This window comes from Psammomys obesus, unplaced genomic scaffold (genome assembly GCF_907164565.1).
Source record: "Psammomys obesus unplaced genomic scaffold, mPsaObe1.curated_primary_1811, whole genome shotgun sequence".
In the NCBI taxonomy this organism is placed as follows: Eukaryota; Metazoa; Chordata; class Mammalia; order Rodentia; family Muridae; genus Psammomys; species Psammomys obesus.
Window position 1 is genome coordinate 9424907 of NW_026596256.1, and position 22727 is coordinate 9447633.

At 36.2% G+C, this 22727-nt stretch overlaps 1 protein-coding gene across 1 annotated transcript in view; it reads left to right on the forward strand.

The window, feature by feature from the left end:
• LOC129668797 (arylacetamide deacetylase-like 2) overlaps positions 1 to 22727 on the forward strand; it is a 49433-nt gene that overhangs the window by 21726 nt on the left and 4980 nt on the right. The window contains exons 2-4 of the mRNA XM_055596893.1: positions 14355 to 14577; positions 17890 to 17959; positions 19545 to 19716. Of these exons, the coding sequence (XP_055452868.1) occupies positions 14355 to 14577; positions 17890 to 17959; positions 19545 to 19716 (465 nt within the window). The remainder of the gene's footprint in view (positions 1 to 14354; positions 14578 to 17889; positions 17960 to 19544; positions 19717 to 22727) is intronic.

Here is a 22727-nt window from a genome sequence, read left to right on the forward strand (position 1 = left end):
TATTATATTATATTATATTATATTATATTATATTATATTATATTATAATAATATAATAATAGTTATGTGACAAGAAACTTTCAGAGCTGGGAAATGTTAGAATCAAGATGGAGTCAATAATATAAAATATAATGAATCAGGAAGAGTGGACAGGCAGTCCTGATGAGACTTGATAGGCTGGAGTCATATGGAAGGGGAGGAGTCATATGGAAAGGTATCATATGGAAAGGTCTTCCCCTTTCTGAGGGCAAGGAGAAGAGGATTGGGGTAAGAAGGAGGAAGAATGAGGCCAAGAGGAGATCAGGGAGGAGCCAAAATAGGATATAAATTATAAAAAATAAAATGAAAATTAATTACAAAAATATAATGAATCAATTTATAAAACAACACAAAATAAAAAATAATTATAAATATTACTATGAAATAACAATCATATTTTGTAAACAGTATTATAGGAACTAGGACTTGGAAAATTATATACATTTAATCTAATACACAACTTTCTAAAAAAATATATATATTTATGGTTCTGATAAATGTAAAAATAAATTTAGGTAAAAATTGTATTTTAGCAGGCGATGTTATAACGTCTTCAAAGTGAAAGATATAATTAAATTTTCACAGACAATCTCGAAGACAATAACTTTTTGTTTGTTTGTTTTCTTTCATTTAAGCAAAGCAGAGATGTAAAATATTTCAAGACATTAAACCCGGTCATTCAAAACCTAGGTAGGTAGCCGTTTACTTGGCAACATATAGCTCTTTCTTCAAGTCATTTTTTTCAGCCTTAGTATAAAGAAGCATACAAAGGTCATTGCTTCTCAACCCTGAGGACGGTTTATCTGATGGACTTTATCTGTGTACAGAGAAAACAGAGATAAATGATCTATTAAATACGGAGCTTTGGGCAGGTGAAGGTCAGTGCACCAAGTTGAGAATGCAATTAGAAGTATGGGTTTTTTTCTAGGGAAAAAAATATCAAGTCCTGTACCTCACTTATCTTTTATTTGAAACATGTGAGAGATGTATGTGGTGATGATTATAATTTTTATGCAGGAGCATGGAAGACATGCTTGAACACCTCAGGTTTATGTTATGGTAAAAGGATTGGAATGGCTGTTGGTAGAGTAAGGACAGCATCCACTACATTGTCTAAGATTATTGGCCACAGAGAAAAATTATATTATGTTGTAGAACACAGTAATATTTACCTGACAACTTTAATACCAACCATCTCCTGAAAGAGAAGAGTAAAATAAAACCACCTATCTATTCACTTAGCTAAATCTAGAATAGTCCCACTTTTTCTACTGTTAAGGTTGATACTCAACCTGGGCTGTTAAGGATCAGATGTGCAAACCGGCCACTGTCACCCTGGAAGCTTCTTTTCCCTGGATACTAGGAGCCTCTGCTGGCTAAAATCTGCTTTGCAGCCTGTCGGTTGGGCATGTTTTTTGCTCCAGAGACTCCTCAGTCTGTACCTCCAGAGTGGATCCTTTCCAAGTTTTCTAAGAGTGTCTCCTACGGTTGTTGGAGAGTAGAAGAAACAAACAGAGCACTGAGATCTGGATCCAGACCGGTTTTGTTTCTTTTACATCCTCCCCAGCTCAAAACACTCTGTGAGGGAGGGAGAGGACAGAAAGCCGAATGGTGCACTGCGTCTGGACTCCATAACTTGCCAGAGGCAAGGATATAAGATGACTGGGAGACAGCACTGAAGATTGAACATCCCATTATCCCCAGTGATCCTCAGCTAACTGGCCTTGTTACAGATTGGAAGACACTGACCAAGGTGCCCTTCACTGTCAGAGATAAGGCTGATCCCCTTCCTCCACTCAGACTTGTATGACTACCTCATACCCAGAGATTATGAGTGATTTCCTCCAGGTTCCCTGACCTGTGATTGTTAATTCTTGGTCCTAGTAAGCCAGTCTTTGGAGATGGAGCCTGGCTGCAGCTCTCCAAGCTACAGAGAGTGACAAAACAGATTTCTTCTCCACTGTTGACACACATATAGATAGGATGATTATTGAAGCACCAAATTCTTTTTGGATTTTTGGGGTTATTACAGCAGGAATTTTTGTGTGTTGCTGGGGCTTTTGGTCACTTTATAGCAAGTCTCCCTTTTTTTATTTGTGCGTAAGCCTTGATTTTCTCCTTCTCTTCCTCAAAGGACAGAATTGTGCTTCATTTTCCTGAGATTTTGACCTATCTGATAATTTTTTATTATTTCTGATGATCTTCAAAATGGAATGTCTCCTACTTCTGAAAAATTTTGCCTTCAGAAAACATCACATGGGGTCTGCTTCCAATCTGTCATCTTCCCCAGCAAGCCCATTCAAAACGATTTCAATTTTAGCATGGTGAAGCTAGATACTACTAAGTTTACTATTACCACTATGTTTTGAATGTAAATCAGCAGCTTTAAGCACATTGATGTCATCACTTTACAACACTAATTTCTATTCCTGCTCCTCCTTGTTCTAACAAATTTCTGGAATTGTCTATTTAAAATGTATCATCTGAGTAGAACACATTTTTTTTTTTCCTTTTGTGATTGCCTTGTTTCGTATGGCATAATGGCAGTAAGGATGATTTAGGCAGCAAAATATATCACTCCTTTTCTCTTAGAAATTATAATCTAATTATATACATGTATATATTTCACATGTTTAAACTCTATGTGCTGGAGAACGTTTGGGCTGTTTTCATACTTTTGTTATTGTAAAGAGTGATAATATGAGCCAGTTTTGGAAAGATTCTTACTTGATTTAATTGATTTGGCTCCATACCCAGAATTGTGACTACTACTGATCCATACAGTAGCTTTAGTTTCAATTTTTCATTTTTCACTTGCATTTTTTGTGGTATGTGTGTGTGTGTGTGTGTGTGTGTGTGTGTGTGTGTGTGTGGATGTACATAAGCCATGGTGCATGTGTGGAGGTCAAAGGGCATATTTAGGGAGTTAGTTTTCTTCTTCCACCTTATGGGGGTCTGGAGATCAAATTCCCATGGCCAAGAGTGCTTATCTACTAACCTTCTCACACACACAATGCTTCATTGAATGATAAGCTTCTATTCTGCTGCTATTAATATACTCTTCAGGACTATGGATGTGACTTTTCAAGTCTCAGGACTGATCTTAGGATCATACATGTATCAGGCAAGTGATCTTGCTTCTGAGCCCAGTCCTTTGCTTGAGAACTTTACATTCATATCATGAGTGTATCAAGTTTTAATTTATACATATTCTTGATTTCATCGCTGGTTTAAAAATAATGACTATTCTAAGGTGTGTGAAGTGATATATTACTGTGATTTTTACTTATTCCATTATAGTTAATTATGTTATGCTAATTTCCTGTGCTTGTCATTTGTACTTCTTCCTTAATGAATGTTTAATTCAACTCATTGGTTTGTTAGTTATTAATGTTATTATTATAAGTGTTGAGTTGTAGAAGCTTCATGAGTATTCTGCATATTGATTTTATTAGAGGTATAATTTCATGGATATAACATTTTACCTCTTTGAGAATTTCACACACACACACACATATATGCATATGTATATGTATATGATATGTGTAAGTGTATGTACATGTATATTATATATGTACATATGTGTGTGTGTGTGTGTGTGTGTGTGTGTGTGTAGTTTGATCACATATGGCCTCCATTCTCCTCCTTCAGACCCTAGAACTTTCTGCCTGTATGTCTCTAAGTCTCCCTTCCAATTTTATGACTTCTTCTCTTTTTTAATGACTCGCTTGGTCCAATCCCTGCTGGCCTATATGCATAAACCATTCACTGGAACATTGGAAACACACCAGTGTCCACAAACTCAAAGAAAAATCTCCCTCCCTTCATACAGCAGGTGTCAATAACACCTTAGCTAGGCATGAGAATTCCTAAGCCCTTCCCTGATCGCTGCAGGAGGTTTGGCTGGATTGATGTCATGCTGCAGTGAGCTGGCCTGTGAAATAGCATGCTGTGTCAGAGGAGGAGGACCTTAAGATGCTTTTAATACATCTATGAGCCAAGCTACCAACATTATTCTTCCTTGGAAACTCCCTTACAGGCACACCAAGGAACAATGTTTTATTAACTCTGAGCAGCTAATACAAGCTATGTTGACTCACAAATTTAGTCATATTATTATGCAATCTTCTGAAAAACCAGAAAGTTTGCCAAAATAAACTTGTCCTGAACTTTCTGGTAATTCTGGTTCAGGTTTAAAGTTACAGCTTGGTGCATGACAGAACTTGAACAAGCCTCCACACCCCATTTCTTTCATTCTTGGTCCCCATCAGGTGGGTTTGTTAACATAGGCAATAATCCTATTATTAACATAGTGATAATGTTAACATATGTTTTGTCTAAATATCAAGTAACTTTCTATAAGCCTGTTATAAAATATTGCAGCCACAAAGATTACTTCAAAAATTATCCTACGTTTGCATTTGGGCCCTGATTCCCTAAAACTGTTTTATGCTTATCTTAGTACCACATGATGAAGGAACACTGCAGGGAATTTTAATGGCATGCTAATAATAGGTATCTGACCTGATCAATTTCGACATCTGCTTAGGAGTAGTGCTTTTGCAAAACAAGTTAGAAATGGCATTGCAGTGTTTGAGATAAGAATCAACTTCACCTTGTGAGAACAGTTGTATCACCTGACAGGGTTCCCAGTCTGCCATCATTCAGTATTTATGAAAATATTTCATCTCTACACTGTGAAGAGACTGGAATGCTATGGGGCTGCTTTGTGTTAGCTTTTTATCTTATATTTGTACACCACTTTGGAGAACATTGAGGAAACCTCGAAAGTAAAGACCAACATTGAAAAAAAACCTGTAATTTATAGTGTAAAAATTGTTTATACTTAATGGTAACAATAATAAATTTTCAATGATTAAGAATATTTTGATAATATTTTGATAATATTATAAAAAATCGACTATTTTGATATTTTTGATATAATTTTGAAAGAAACACTACTTTTATATACTTTTTGATTGTATTTATTTAGTCACTTTATGAACTGATTTCAGCTTCCTTCCTACTCTCCTCCCAGACCTCCCCTCACATCTCCTAAACCCTATTTCCCCCTCTCTTTCTTCTCATAGAAGGGGAGAATCGTAATGGATACCAACCCACCCCTGGCACCTCACATTACAGCAGGACTTAGCACATCTTCCTGCCACTGACATCATACAAGGCAGCCCAGCTAGTGCAAAGGGATTCAAAAGCAGGCAACATAGACAGAGCTAACCCCTACCCTCATAATTAGGGGACACATATGATGACCATGAAACACATCTCCTACGTATGTATAGCGGGTCCAGATCCAGCCCATGCAAGCTTTTTGGTTGGTGATTCAGTCTCTGTGAGGCCCCATTGGCCCAGGTTAAAAGACACATTATTTTTAAAGAAACATTAATTTGATTTTCACTTGATTTCTAAGAAAAATCATGTTCCATATTTATCTTATAGTATAAAGACATGAATTATTGATAACAATACTTGTTTGATATTAAATCTGGACTTTTCTTATTGCCATAGCTTCTGTTGTCTGTCTCTAATTTAAAATTGCTGGAATGCTGAGGTCATCTTAAAACATGTAGAATGGATATAATGGATATGACTGTTTTCTTGTAGTGAGAAACTGGCACATTTGATGGTGCAATACATATGTTTTCACTGCATATACATATATCTTCACTCATTCTCCACAGTCTGCTAACTACAGCAGTTTATAGGAGAGGGAAAAGATATTCAGAAGAATGAACACAGAGAGAATGACAGCTTTAATTTGAGTCCCAACTGCCTTGATTCAACTGTGTTCTTTTATGTGTAAATGGGAACCTTCTAGAAATGCCCTTTGACAGCTCTAATAGTAGGAGGCTGAAAATCTAAAGCAGCAGAATTAGGAGATGATCAGCAGTTACACCTGATACATATGTAAGAGAAAGAGGCAGAACTCTATGACGTGGCCTTCTCTAGCTGCTGAGCAGAGTCTTTATGTCTTTACCCACTTTCTCCACAGTTCTCTCTTTTTCAAATATTCCTTTGTGAAGAAAGAACAATGAGCAAGCCCATGCCAATTCTCCTTATATTGTTTCATGTGCACTTAATCCTTATGGTGACAGATATCTATGTTTTCATCAAAATCACAGTATTAATCAGATGATCCCACTCTAAAATGATGCTGTTTCATTCTCTGCTTCAAGTGTTCCTAATCATCACTTATGGATAATGAACATACATGCTTTATATACTTGACATTTGAATTATTATATTGTACTTCTAAAATGATAATAGGCAAAATAAAAGTGTAATTTTTATCTTAGCAAATGTAGAAATCTTTTGTAATTTTAGCACTGTATTCTGGAATTCAGGTTGCAGAGACAATATAAACTTCATTTTCAACATATGAAAGTGGAAACCAAATTTCCTTATAATATAGCCTCGACAAATATGTGTATTATTGTCTAATCATAAGTTGTTTTAAAAGAGTTTTCTAAAATATCCACACATAACCTTGAGAAAGTTCCTGGACTCTCCATTGTACCAATTAACATAAAAGGATGTTAATTTTAAATATTTGCCTGTATTGTTCTGTGTATTAAAAGAAGAGTAATTTTAGAAGACAATGTGATAATCTCTACATTGGTAGTTCTCTTTACAGTCTTAAAATGCTTGAGTATCTGGAGGGGATGGGAACTCCACAAGCAGAGCAACAGAACAAGATAATTTGAACACAGGGAACTTCCCAGAGACTCATACTCCAACCAAGGACTATTCGTGGAGATAACCTAGAACTCCTGCACAGATGTAGCCCATGGCAGTTCAAGTGGGTTACATAGTAATGGGAAGAGGGACTGCCTCTGACATAATCTGATTGGCCTGCTCTTTGATCACCTCCCCCTGAGGGGGGAGCAGCATTACCAGGCCACGGTAGAGGACAATGCAGCCAATTTTGATGAGAACTGATAGACTAAGATCAGAAAGGAGAGGAGAACCTCCCCTATCAGTGGACTTGGGGAGTGGCATGCATGCAGAAAGGGGAGGGAGGGTGGGATCAGGAGGGGAGGAGGGAGGGGCTTATGGGGGGATACAAAATGAATAAAGTGTAATTAATAAAAAAATTAAAAAAATGCTTAAGTATCAATTTACATCCAGAAAATGTTGACATAAGAAATAAGGCCATTTGCTAAACATCCCATTTTCAAGTGCAAATCCTTTGAGTGAAAAATTATCTGACTATGCTGACATCTCAAACACTCAATAGTAACAGGTGACCTATCTATTTATATTTAATTATTATCAGTAACTATTACTACATTTTAGTTAATTAAATAACCAATTATTTATTGTATGTGTGTTGGAAGAAAGGTTCATGCCAAGGCATGTGTATAGGTCACAGGACATTATATAAGGGTATGTTTTTCTCTTCCAACAGGGGTGTCTCTCAGGTGTTCTTGGATAGAGTAAAAGGGAGGCTGCAGCAGCAGTTCTGTTGAGATGTGGGTATCTGATTTGGTGGATCAAAAAGAGAGGTGAAGATCTGTAGTTAGCCTACCTGCTTGCATGCCTGGCGTGCCTGTGTTGAAATATTATTTTATATGTAAGAATTAAGCTAAAATCTTTGAGCAACTAGTGTACCTTACTCTATTTTAATTTTTATAAATTATTTAAATTCTACAATTCTACTTTTGTAATGAAGTAGAAAAAGACAGTGTATGAAATTGACTCATGATTTTAATTCAGTCTAGTTTTAAAGTGCCATAGTGCTTGTAACAAATTTTAATTTTAGTTTAAACTTGCATAAAGTAAAACCCAGCCATTAAGAAAAAAAAAAAAACACATTTCTCACACTCTTAATAGTGTCTACATGTATCCAAAATGCCCCTTAAGGAGCCACTCCTTTAAGGTTTAGAGTCCATTTCACTCTTCAGGTGTGGTAGAGCATAAACATGAGTCCACATTCATGGCTTGTCCCTAACAACAAGTTCCTTTCCTGACAAGAAGTTGTTGGAGGAAAAAAAAAAAAAAAACTTGCAAAGCTAGCAAAACAAAGAAGTAGAAACTGTCCCCCAAAAGACAGTTCACTTTCAGATTTCAAATCATGGACTAGCAGAATGAGGACGAAACTAGTCACAAGTTTTGTGTGGTTCTCTTCTGAGGGATGGATTTCTCATCTACAAAGGTCATTATATGTTCTAGGATCTATAAATCTAAAGTAAAACTGTGTCTCGGGGTTTCTATTGTTGTGAAACAACACCATAAGCATGCCCACTCTTATAAAGGAAGGCATTTATTTAATGCTGACTTACATTTCAGAGGTTTAGTCCATTATCATCATGGCAGAAATTATGGCTGTATACAGGCAGACATGGTGCTGGAGAGGTAGCTGAATTTTATATCTGGACTGTCCGACAGCAGGAAGAAAATGCCACACTGGCCCTGGCTTAAGCATCTGAGAAATCAAACCTGCCAACCCCCAATGACAACTTCCTTCAACAAGAGCACACCCACTCAAACAAGGCCACACCTCCTAATAGTGTCACTACTTACTTACGAGCTTATTAGGACCATTTATTTTCAAACCATTACATTCCACTCACTGGCCCCCATAGACTTGTAGAACCATCATAATGCAGAAATGCACTAAGTCCAAATTTACAAACCCCCATAGTCTATCACAGTCTCAACAATGACTAAAATTCCAATGTCTCCTCTGAGATGCCTGGCAGTCTCATCACTATAATCCCCTAAAAAAATCAAAAAAACAGATCATGTACTTCAACATAAAATGACACAGATTTTGTATAAGCATTCCAAAATGGAAGAAATACGGGACCAAAGCAAGACTGAAAATAACCTGGGCCTATCCATGTTTGATGTCAAAGGGCTCTTCACATTTCCAATTTCTATCAGTTTTGTTTACTGAAACCCACTTCTCTCTCTTGAACTGGTTCCACTCCATAATAGCAGCATTCATCAGCACGTGTACCACAGCTTTGGTATCTTGAATACTTTGGAGTATCTGAGGTAATCCAGGCTACATCTTCACAACTTCACACAATGGCCTGTCTAGACCTCCATGTAGGGACACCACTGACACTTGCCTGGCATGAGTGGCTTTCATTATACACAGAGGGAGATTCCGTATTACATTTCTTTTATCTTTGACTCTAAAGCCAAAACCACATGGCCAAAGTTGCCATATTGTACTGTTTGCTTCAGCTGAAACATGGCCCTCTTATTCACTTGTTTTCCATTTTCTTTTTTTTTAATAAGTTTTATTTTTTTATATTAATCACAGGTTATTTACTTTGTATCTCAGCCATAGCTCCCTTCCTCATTCCCTCCCAATCCCATCCACCTTCTCTCATCTCCTCCCTTCCCCTTTCCAAGTACATTGATAGGGGAGGACCTCCTCCAATTTCATCTGATCTGTGGCCTAGCAAGGCTGCTCCTCCCTTGGGTGGTAGGGGGAGGTCTAAGAGCCAGCCATTGAGTTCATGTCAGAAATAGTCCCTGTTCCCCTTACTAGGATACCCACTTGGATACTGAGCTACCATTGGCTACATCCAAGCAAGGATTCTAGGTTATATCCATACATGGTCCTTGGTTGGAAATACAGTCTCATAAAAGACCCCTGTGCCCAGATATATTAGGTCCTTGTGGATCCCTGTCCTCTCCAAGTCATACTAAATCCCCCTTCTTTCTTATGATTCCCTGCACTCTGCAGAAGGTTTGGTTATGAGTCTCAGTATCTACTATGATACACTGCTAGGTAAAGTCTTTCAGAAGCCCTCTGTGGTAGGCTACTGTCCTATTTCTTGTTTTCTCCTATATCCAATGTCCATCCCGTTTGTCTTTCTAAGTGAGGATTAATCATCTTACCCCAGGTCCTCTTTCTTGTTTATCTTTTTTAGGTGTACAGATTTTAGTATGTTTATCCTATCTTATAGGTCTATATAAGTGAGTATATACCATGTGTGTCTTTCTGCTTCTGGGATACCTCACTCAGAATGATCTTTTCTAGATCCCACCATTTGCCTGCAAATTTCATGATTTCCTTGTTTTTAATTGCTGTTTAGTATTCCATTGTGTAAAAGCACCACAATTTCTGTATCCATTTCTCCTTTGGTGAACATTTGGGTTGTTTCTAGTTTCTGACTATTATGAATCAAGCTGCTATAAACATGGTTGAGCAAATGTCCTTGTTGTGTACTTGAATATCTTTTGGATATATGCCTAGAAGTGGTATAGCTGGATCTTGAGGTAGCACAATTGCTAATTGTCTGAGAAAGTGCCAGACTGATATCCAAAGCGGTTGTACAAGTTTACATTTCCACCAGCAATAGAGGAGGGTTACCCTTTCTCCACAACCTCTCCAGAAAAAAAAAAAAAAAAACAACAAACCTTTAAGTCTCTGAATAAAGAAATTGAAGAAGATATCAGAAGATAGAAAGATCTCTCATGCTCATGGATTGGTAGGATTAACATAGTGAAAATGGCCATTCTGCCAAAAGCAATCTACAGAATCAATCAAATTCCCATCAAAATACCAACACAATTCTTGACAGAACTTGAAAGAAAAATTATCAACTTCATATGGAGAAAAAAAAACAAAAAACAAAAAAACAAAACAAACAAAAAAAAAAAACAGAATTTTCAAAACGATCCTGTACAACAACAGATTATCTGGAGGTATCTCCATCCCTGATCTCAAGCTATATTACAGAGCAATAGTAATAAAAACTGCATGATATTGGCATAGAAGCAGAAAGGTGGATCAATGGAACCCAATAGAAGACCCAGAAATAAACCCACACACCTAGGAATACTTGATTTTGACAAAGAAGCCAAAACCATTCAATGGAAAAAGACAGCATCTTCAACAAATGGTGCTGGTCCAACTGGATGTCTACATGCAGAAAAATGAAAATAGATGCATATTTATCACCCTGAACAAAACTAAAGTCCAAGTAGTTTTCTATTTTCTTTTTTTTCCTCATGTGACCAGCCATTTTATTTTAGTTAATCCCATCATATATATAATCTGCACTCACCTTTTATTTGCAATTTGCTTAAGACTGCCAATAATGTTTCTTTTTAATTTTTACATTTTTTTCTTTATTAATTACACTTTATTCCCTTTGTATTCCCCATGTGGTTCCCTCCCTCCTCCTGTCCCAAAGCCTCCCTTCCTCCACCCTCTGCATGCATGTCCCTCCCCAAATCCACTGATAAGGGAGGTCTTCTTTTCCTTCCTTCTGATCCTAGTCAATTAGGTCTCATGAAGAGTGGCTGCATTGTTTTCTTCTGTGGCCTGGTAATGCTGCTTCCCCCTCAGGGGGAGGTAATTAAAGAGCAGCCAATCAGTTCATGTCAGAGACAGTCCCTGTTCCTATTACAATGGAACCCACTTGGATACTGAACTGCCCTGGGCTACATCTATGCAGGGGTCCTAGGTTATCTCCATGCATAGTCTTTGGTTGGAGTATCTGTCTCAGGAAAGACCCCCATGCTCAGATTTTTTTGCTTCTGTTGTTCTCCTTGTGGAGTTCCTGTCCTCTCCAGATCTTACTGTTTCCCACTTCTTTCCCAAGATTCCCTGAACTCTGCCCAAAGGATGCCCATAAGTCTCAGCATCTGCATTGATAGCCTGCAAGGCAGAGCCTTTCAGAGGTCCTCTGTGTCAGGCTCCTGACTTGTTCCCTCTTTTCTCCTTCTTCTGATGTCCATCCTCTTTGCCTTTCTGGATAGGAATTGAGCATTTTAGCAAGAGTCCTCCCTCTTGATTAGTTTCTTTAGATGTACAGATTTTAGTAGGTTTATCCTATATTATATGTCTATATGAGTGAGTATATACCGTGTGCATCTTTCTGCTTCTGGGACAGTTCACTCAGGATGATCTTTTCCAGATCCCACCATTTACCTGAAAATTTCATGATTTCCTTGTTTTTTATAAAAGTTTTCTATTTTTCAATGGTTTCCTTCACTGCTTCACTGCTTCAGCTTGCCTGTCCTGGAACTGTATAGCAGGCTTGCTTTGAACTCAGAGATCTGCCAGCTTCCACCTTCTTAGTGCTGTGATTAAATGTGGACACCACCACATGCCTGATCCTAAGCTTTTCTTTAATTTTTTTTTCCCAGAATTTGGAGGCTTAGATGAGTTAAATTTTACAGTGAAATCCCTACTCCCTTTATTCCATTTAGCATCAGGCTTTTCTTTAATCTGTTTACACAACCTGGTGCCCTTTTCTGCTCCAACTGTATATATTTTGTATTTTTCCTTGCTCAGTTTTACAGCTGAAAATGGAGAACATAAAATATAATTATAGTAAATGACATTATAAAACATTAAAAATGAAACTAGAAACAATGAAGACAACATAGAGGATAAAACAGTTGTTGTGCAAGCATGAAGATCTGTGTTCGTACCTCCAGAACTCACCAACAGGCAGCATGCTTCTCCTCTAATAACTTGGAAGGTGAAGACAGGAGAAACACTGAGGGCTCATGGTTAGAAAGCCTGGCATATACAGTTGGAGCATTTGCACTTATCTTTAACAAGGTTAAAAGATAAGGACCAACACCACAGTTTATACCTGAATTCCACAGGAACACATGGCTGACATATTTACACACTCAAGCACGAACATGCACACACACAGACATACATACAAACACATATGCACATGCACACACAGTTTTATAACATTAAAGTTGAATGGTCAACAAAATATAAGTAAAAATATTTGAACATACATAAAATGTCATTTTCAGATAATTTTTATCATTGCATACTTAAGATTTTTAAACAAATATTTATTTGTATGCAATGCTTTTCCTATTTGAAGTTAGTTTTTCAGGAATTGCATACAATAATTTTTCACCATATTTACCCCTACTTCAACACCTTCCAGATTCACCCTACTGCCTTACACAAATTTGAATCCTTCTTCTTTGCCCCCATTTATCTAATTTAGTCTGCACTTCTCATGTAGCCAGTGACCATGCACTGGATGAACCAACAGACTCATTCTTAATGAAACCGGACTCTCCCTTTCACACTAGGTGTGAGCTGGCAACAGACCCTTGGCTAGGAAATTTTGTGACCAGGCTAGATATTTTTCCATGCTAGATATTGGTCTGGTTTGGATTGCAGAGTTCTTGCGCATGCTGTCACAGTCACTGAGTTCAAACGTGCAGCTGTCAGGTTGTGTCTGCAGGACAGAGTTTCCTTATATTCATTCAATATCTCTGGCTTACCTAGTCTTTCAATCTCCTTCTCTGAAGTGATCTCTGTGCTTTGTCAGGAGAGAAGGCAGTATAGGTGTTTCATTTAGAGTTGAGTATTCAGTAGTCTCTTATTCCACACCTTGGTCCGTTTTGCACGTGTGTGTTAGTCACAATATAGTACAAACAGAAGCTTCTCTGGTGAGGATTGAGAGATGCATTAATCTATGGCTATAACAATAAGTCAACAGGAGTCAGTTTAATACTGTGTGTATTTAATAGAGTGGCAGTAGTAGGTTCTCCTTTCATGGCCTATGAACTTCTCGTCAAAGATGTGTGACCCATTAGTAGTGCCAGGTATGAGTTTTGTCTTGTAGAATGGGACTTAAATCCAATAATAATGTCATTGTTTTCTCCCAAAATGATCCCTATTGCAATAGTGGGAGATCTTGATGGTCCAGTTATTGTAGTTCTTAGGGTTCACAGTTGGGTAAGACTGGTGATTACTTTCCTCCTCTGGTAGTATGCAAAGCAACTTTGCACCCTACAAAAGCAAATATGGATAAACTTTCTAGGTAAATAATAGATTAATATCTCCAAGAACTTATTTATTTATTGTCTAACAATTTTATGCATTTACCTGACTAATTCCTTTTTCTCCTTTCCTGGGCCCACTAGAATCCATTTTCTCAATAATTAGTTTTTCATGTCTTCATTCATTTTTGTGATCCAGTGATTTTAGTGAGTTTCTTTCTAGAGCATTGGAAGCAGATTATTTACTACAGCGAGCAGTAGCATATTAACAGCTATAAAAAAAATGACTTCTTTTTCCTCATCAACCAATAATTACTAATATTTTATTAAGAAGAGTTGCTTTTCATGGCCTATTCCTTATCCAGGATGAATTGTTGATAGAATCAGTTTAGTTTATGTCTAATGCAGTTATCAACATTCAGATTTTCATGCTATCAAAATAATGTTAAAGATATAAAAATCTAGAATATTATGACATTGTTTTGTGTTATCATTTCATATTTTACATTTGTTGTTACCAAAATAAAAATGTATGTTTAAAATCTGTTTTGTTTTTGTAGGCCACATTATTTGAAAAAATAGGTATTATGAAATTTGAAGACACGTATGTAGCTATAACGTTAGCTTATCTGACAAAACCAGTTTCAGATGAAAACGTTACAGTGATTGACACAAACTTTAGTGACATTCCTGTTCGTCTGTACTTGCCAAAAAGGAAGTCTGAAATACGAAGACCAGCTATAATTTTCATGCATGGTGGTGCCTTTGTCATGGGAAGTTGCAGTAAGTGTACTTTTATATGTTTGTTATTCATATGACAGAGTATTTGTCAGTACAATGTTGACTTGGTAATATGTTCATCTTAACAGAGATACATTGGAATGTACGAGTTATAGCTCACACTTAATTTTTATATATAATTCGGTTAGTAAAGCAATCAAGCAGAAACAAGATGGTTATGTTAAAAATGTTGTTCTAAATAAACAAATTGATATCCTAAACTTGAACATGCAAACAATAAACTTGGAAATAGATTAAAATAACCTAATGACATAAATTAAATGAACATTGAGGAAAAGCAGGTATTCTAATTGTTAGATCTGAAATAATGTAATTGCTACTATACTACAGCCAACATTTGGTCAAGTTGTAGATTGTGATACAATAATATTAAGGCTTAGGATACAAAGCATTACTTGTATTAAAATTCTAAAAATGGAAGAAAGCTGAGAAAACAGTTTCTTCCTGAAATGTAGAAGCTGAGACAGACAGACAAGCAGACAGACAAAAACACACAAACTTTTAAACTTCTGATGACTTATGAATTTACTACACAGAAAAGCTTTGGGATATTCCACTATGTACTAACAGATGTAACAAACAAGTGATAGAACTCTTTTCCTCAGTGAACTTGAAGCTTGGTTATAATGTCCAGTATTTTGCCTTCATAAACTGTGAACATTCCATGATAAGCAAAAATGCTATTTGTAAAGCTGGGCAGCCAACGGAGTAAGCATTTTTTCAGATAGGTATTTCAGATACTTCGGCACAGTGAGCACCTTTTCATATAGGTATTATCATCATGCTTTTGTAGTGAAGAAACAGAGTAAGAGGTGTTTTCAAAGTCCCGCCATTAGAAACGGGGGGGGGGGGGGGGAGGTGTGAGGGGGTCAACAGGCCTGTGGGAAGAAACCAGGGGATTAAGTCTTCTGCTCCTGCTAAGCAGTCCACCCATGCTCTCGGTGTGTTGCTGGAAAATAACCTCTCAAAAGCTCTAGTTCTTCTGTCTTGCTCCAGTGACTTTGCTGAATTTCCACCCTGAATCCAACCTTACCTTCTCCCTCCAGGACATAATTCTATATGGTTGGAATCTCCCAGTCCACCTCTCTCCTTATCCATCATACTGTCTGAAACTTATTGGCTTCTTACTGATCCCTTCTTTAAGACTCTCCTCTTATACCCTGGGAAAAGGCATCTGTATCTTTTGGTCAAGATGAATCTGTGCTTTCCTAGGGATTATGTTTTCTACCAAATCATCATCTGATTCATTTCTTCTACCTGCAGCTGTAGCCTTTTTATTAATTCTATATATATGTACTGTTTTTTCTTCCTTGACCCCTATTGGCTGCAGTTGCTCTTTCTAATTATTTCTTATCATGCTTTATTTCCCGAGACATGTTTCCTTATACCGTAAGGTCCGTCTCTTTCTCTCCTGTTTCTGTTTGAAACTGTGTAATCTGAAAGGGAGCAGTGACCTTTTTTTACACTATTAGCTTTTATGAAACAAATTTCTTTGCTCTTCCCTTTTCCCCTAAATCCTATCCCTTCATTTGCAACTGCAATTTTAAAGCAAAAGGAAAGCTAAAACCATGCTGAAACAAGCTGTTGCGTATACTTTATTAATATTAATATTACCCACTTTTTAGGATTTTCTTCTTTAGTTGTTGGTTATTGTTTTTCTCTACTTTATTCTTGTTTCCGCTCTAGTTCCTATGCCCATTATGATGATATAGGTTCTGCTTCCCATCTCTAACATTGTTTCTGAACTTAAGTTCAATAAATGCATCTGCAGACTGGGCTGCATACCTGATCATTAGTGTATCATGTGAATTTCTTAATATTATTTTCTTAAAGAGTAAATGGGAAAATAAAGCTCTCAGGAATACAAGAAAGGCAAATGTATGCCAGGAGAGACCACCATGTTTTCCTTCACAGTCTTTTAGGTCCTACATTTTATGACATGTTTTGGCCACAAATTATGAGCAGCTTCTTGTAAATTATGTAAATTATTATTTGGATTGCTTCCTAGTCTTTCATCCCTGGTGGATCACCAACATTTCATCATTTCTTTTACTTTCTTTTTTAGCTTTCCATGATTAAGAATTTGGCTGCATTGATTGTTAATAAATATCTCAGAAATAGTATCCATTTGTTTACCAATCTTTTATCAAACACTGAACTGAAGATGCTTACATTGCCCCTTTGTTATCTTGTCCACTTTCTGCCTCTGCTTTCCTTAAGTCTATATTTAAAACATATTTAGCTACATAAATATGTAGCTAGAATTCACAAGCTCTGTGAATTCTCAAAAAATTGTTGTACATTTTACTGAAACAATATTTCACTTTTCTCTTGTTCATTTTCTGATAATTATTATTTTTATGTTAAACAATATGGATGCCAATTTATGCTTTGCATGTGAATTAATATTTATTGCTATTTAAATATAATATTTGATATTACTTTTCCTTAAATTTTTAGGAAAGTATTCTCCATTTTTACCTCCTTGAATGTTATTAATGTTTATTAATCTTGAATTAACTTTTGTACAGGGTTACAAGTGTAAGAACACATTTTTATTTGATTTTAATGAAAATTAATTTTGTCAGGCCACAGAGGAGGACTTTGCAGCCAGTCTTGAAGATACCTGATAAAACAGGGTCAGATGAAAGGGGAGGAGGTCCTCCCCTATCAATGGACTTGGAAAGGGGCAGGAAGGAGATGAGGGAGGGAGGGTGGGATTGGGAGGGAATGAGGGAGCAGGATACAGCTGGGATACAGAGTTAATAAAATGTAACTAACAATAAAAAGAAAACTAATTTTGTCACTTACATACAGAAAGGTAACTTATGTATAAAATAGTTTACTTGTTAATTTATTAACTATCCATCCCCATATGTAAACATATAAGCCTCTAGGGGAAAAAAATAGCTAGTCTGTTTTAATAGCATTAAAGTACACATTGCCTAAAGTAAGTTGATGCACTTCCTGAAAAGATCTTTAAATAAATAGTAACTATGGTAAATATCTGAATTTGGAAAAAGTTTAGTGCTGGCTACAATGTTATTTTCAACTTATTTCCACACTTTCTAATCATTTTTCCAAGTGTTTTATGGAGTGTGGTGGTAATGAGTTGTAGCCAGTCTTTTCCCTGAGCTCAATAGACTTTTGCTCTACTTGACAACAAAATGATTACTAAGATTTCATCAATCAATTAATCAAATTTTACATTTCTATTGGATTCATTATTGTTTCTGCATTTCCATTGTTTGCTATTTCCAGTGTATTCTTTTATATTTATTCCTTTTATTTCAGAGTCATCCACCCATGATGACCTGAACAGATGGACATCAAACAAGCTTGATGCTGTTGTTGTGGGAATAGAGTAAGAGAATGATAGTACTTCTTAACACAGCTCTTGCACTCAATATAACTTGGCTTTTTCAGAGCTTGTCTCCTAGCCAACAAAAAGCTATATCCCATGGATTTATGTTTACAGTAATTTTGTTATAGTTTTAATGTCAATGTGTCCACAAAGATATCAGTATTTACTTTGATTTCTGCCATTTTAGATACAAGTGTGAGGCCAAAAGAATAAGCACATTTGTTATCACAGTTATGACATCTCTAGAACTATGAACTCAAGATTTTCAAGCACCTAATTTTATCTGCAAGTAACATACCTTGAAAGTATTCTCATTATATGCTCGAGACAATAAATTTTAATTTGCCTATTTATAAATACTGTGTGGGGATAGAATTGTTCTTAGGTGTAATTCTACTAGGTGAAAATACTAGAATAATTTGTATATTTCAAGACATTATCCAAACTATAAGTCTTGATAGTTACAACATGACTTTTGCAAACCTTTACAATAATATACCAAAACTATGAGCAAGTACTTATTTACTTTAGGACCTCACGTGTGTCCTCTGTAATATTGAAATTCCCAGCAGCAGAATAAAATAATTTCTATTTATCTTGCCAATTCCATAGTGCAGATACAGACTTAGAAAACTGTACATCTTATACAAGATCACTACAAGGAATTTTATATTTAAATGTATATTTGGGACCAGCAGGGAGGGTATCTGTTCTGTCCTGCTGTTGAAAATGGAACAAGATAAATTCCTTAAACTTTAAGAAATAGCTAAATTGAGACAATAATTAGGCAGTGCCTTTACTGGTATAATTTTAATTAAGTTTAACACAGTATAATTTTAGTTAAGCTTTTTAAATAGTGAAATATGTTGTATATTGTTTAAGAATTCCACAGGTTTATTTTAAAGTATTTGTTGTTCTTTACCTTGAAGAATATTAATTTTTGTATTACTGTGCTCAGATTATGTGAATTTTAAACATTTTAGGCATAGGTTAAAATACAAACCCTTACAAGGATCAGCTGGTGAATATTGCTTAATATAATCATGTGAATGATTCATAAATTCTAATGGATATTAGGGCGATAGAAAGAAAAAGTGACACAGCTCAACTGAGGTGTAGTTTTATCACAGAACCTGGACACATGCACAGCAAAAGATGAACAGATGCAACAGTACTTATAGTTTTATGAATATACTTAAAATTTTAGAAAGATGAATTCGTGGTTTGCTTTAAAATATTCATATTTAAGATTATTCAAATATCTTCATATTTGCTCTAATATTTTCTGCATTTAATATTTCTGGGTAGTCTAATATTTCTGAGTTGCTCTTGAGTCACCAAGTGCACTGAGGGCTACGAAGCACACAGATTTCATAGTGTGAACACACCTTCTGTCCCACTCCTTCCTCCTCGCCACCAGTACCTGAAACCTGAACCAGATACTACTTCTCACTTTAAGACAGAAGCCACCTTTGGTGAGAGTTATGATTGCTGGGAGTTATGATTGAAAATATGCCTAGTAGTATCAGTGTGAGATATTTTTAACTAGGCCTTTGTTACTTTTTTTCTTGATTTACCTCTAAAGCTACAGACTTGCACCTCAGCATCCATTCCCAGCTGCCCTTGAAGACTGTGTTTCTGTGGTCAAGTTCTTTCTCCAGGAAAAGGTTCTTGCCAAATATAGAGTGGATCCAGGTCGCATCTGTATTTCAGGAGACAGTTCTGGGGGTGCCTTGGCAGCCACAGTGACTCAACTGGTATGTTGTATGTGCTATATGTACTTTTTAAATCCTAATGCAAAAGAAGCTGTGTTTTAAGTATGTTTGCAATACTTTTATAACGTTGTCTGTGAAATTTAAAATAAACAGGTGAGATTATTCATTTTGAATGATATTATTTTAGTTATGGATTTAACCGTATAGCACTAAGTAAGGCTTTAACAATCCTATTATTTTAGGAGGTTTGAGGCATATGCAGGTTTTGGGCGTTGTACCCAGGGCTGTGTGATTGGCAGGCAAAGATGCTACTCCTGGACTATGCAACTTTCTCCTCCAAACTTTCTGTTTCAACACGGGATTTTGATAAGATTCTCTGAACTGCTCTGTAGTTTGTTCAGGTCTTGAATTTGTGAGCCTTCTGCTGCAACAACTCAGGAAGAAGGTATTAGAAAATTGTAATAATGACCTCGACTTACCCTGCCAGTGTTAAGTAAAAGCTCACCAATTCCTCTCAACTACTCTGTCCATTTTGATAAAGAATCCCTTCTGTTCACAACTTAATTGAAATTACGTAGAAAATCTATAAAAAAACTATTAATATTTTTATCATTATAGTTGAAAAGTGTATTAATTACTTTTCTTCCTTCTAACTAAACATCTGACAGGAAGTAACGAATAGGAAGAAGTTAATTATGATGGCTCCTGAAACATTCAGAGCCTCCTGGCAGGCAGACAGGCAGGGGGAGTTGTGGCAGTGGAGTGCAAGGCTGCCTGCTTTTTCCTTGCAAGTCTAGAAGTCTCAGTGTGATGACGGCTGGAACTCAACTTCATTTTTGATTATTCCTGTTTTCTTCTTTTAGGGGACTCTAAGTCTAGGCCAGTTGATATTGACGAGTAACCATGATCATGTGGTAAATGTGTAGATTGTCAAAGATAACACTGGGCAACTTATCGTGCTTTTATAGAAGAATTCCTACTGTAATTAAGTCACCTCCTATTAAAGTTTTTGTTGAATATAGCTAAACAATTACCATCAAATAGGTAATGTTTTGAAAAGCAATACATGTTCAGTCCAATACATGGTTTACTAATCCCCAAAATTCCATGTAGAACAAAATCACATTTTCTATCTTTTTTTTTTTTTTAACCATCCAGATTGGCTTCCTTTTACAAAGCAGAAGTAGTCTCAAAGTTTGTATGTATTTAATTTTAGAAAGTACTTCCATGTTTTTTTTAATCTTATCATTCAACTAATATGTTTACTTCTTCAAGACTGACTTATTTTAAGAGAATTATCACTTTAATTATGCAACTATTGGGGAGAGGGGTAAGGGAAGAGAAGTGGGAGGGCAGGATTGGGAGAAGGCTACAACTGGGATTCAAAGTGCATAAGTTGTAATAAATAAAATATTTAAATGCTGGGAAAAATAAAATCCCAATAAAATGCCATCTTCTATAACCTAAAAAATACTTGAAAATTTTTGTTGAATGATTTGAATGTTTTGTTTGGTGGTGTCATCGGTGCACAAGAAGGCTCTAAAGCAGGTCGTGGTTCTCTAATAGATGTTATAGAAAACAAAAGATGTGTGTTTTGTGGTTTAAATAAACATAACATAAAATTGTTTTCTCTATTAATTACAAAGAGTTTCTTGGGAATCCAACTTTTTCATATTCATTCTTACTGTATAGACATAGCACTTTTCACCAATGGAAAACAATGATTTTTAAGAAAGGAAAACACTATTCAACATTCTTCATAGACACTATATATACATACATATATATATAATTTTAAATATTGTGCATTTTAATTGCCAACATGATTGAAACACACATGACAGGTCTTCTGTTCATCTTCATGATCCACTATCTATTAGACTTTCAGTGCACACTCAGAGACAACAGAGAAATGACTAAGACTACATCAGCTGAGCTTCTAAGTAAACATGAGGTCCCTCTAGAAGCAGGACTTGCAATAAGACCTTGGTTGCTCTTGTTTTATAGTAAATAAAAAGTGTTGAGCTATATTTGTTTATTATTTGCCCTAAAATTATAATGGTGGTATTATCTAACACATTATCACAAATAATAGGACACAGATAGCTGGTAGATTTTATAATTGCCTTATTTACCTTGGACTGGGCAGATATTTCTACTTATGTTGTCTAATCACCTCATCATCCCACTCCCAGCCCCCACCCAATATCATCCTCCTTAACCACCCTATCTCCTATCCATAATCATATAAATACTTGTTTTTACTCTTCATCTTGGCCTTTTTTCTACAGCCCCACGTGTTTTGTTTTGTTTTGTTTCTTTCCAGACTAAAACATAGTGGTGTCCTCTTTCTTCCTCTCTTCCCATCTGTCTCTCTCCCATGATTCTCCACAAAAGCCTAGGAACCCTAGCCATACCTACTCCATTTTGCCATTTTCAGGTATAGGTTGTTTAATCAGCCAGATCAGCCAGTCAGGTATGTCTTAAGCAGGTTTACTCAAACAAGGTTGAGTGTATCTGACAAGCAGTAACCAGATCTTTAGGGCCAGTAATTACCATTAGATCAGCCTCCAACACTCTTGCCTCACTGGATATTCCCTAATGTAGCATAAAAAAGAATGACAGTCTCTGAAGAAATAGAAGAAGATATCAGAAGATGGAAAGATCTCCCATGCTCATGGTTTGGTAGAATTAACATAGTAAAAAGGGTCACCTCCTCAGATGCTGAAAAAGCATTTGACAAAATCCAGCATCCATTCATGTTTAAAGTCTTGAAGAGGTCAGGGATACAAGGCACATACCTAAACATAGTAAAAGCAATATACAGCAAACCTATCACCAATATTAAACTAAATGGAGAGAAACATAAATCAGTCCCACCAAAATCAGGGACAAGGCAAGGTTGCCCATTCTCTAAATTTCTCTTTCACATAGTTCTTGAAGTCCTTGCTAGAGCAATCAGAGAATTAAAGGAGATCAAAAGGATACAAATAAAGGGAACATCACTGTGAACCCCTATGTTAACAAAGTTCTAAGAAGTCATTTAGAAAGAT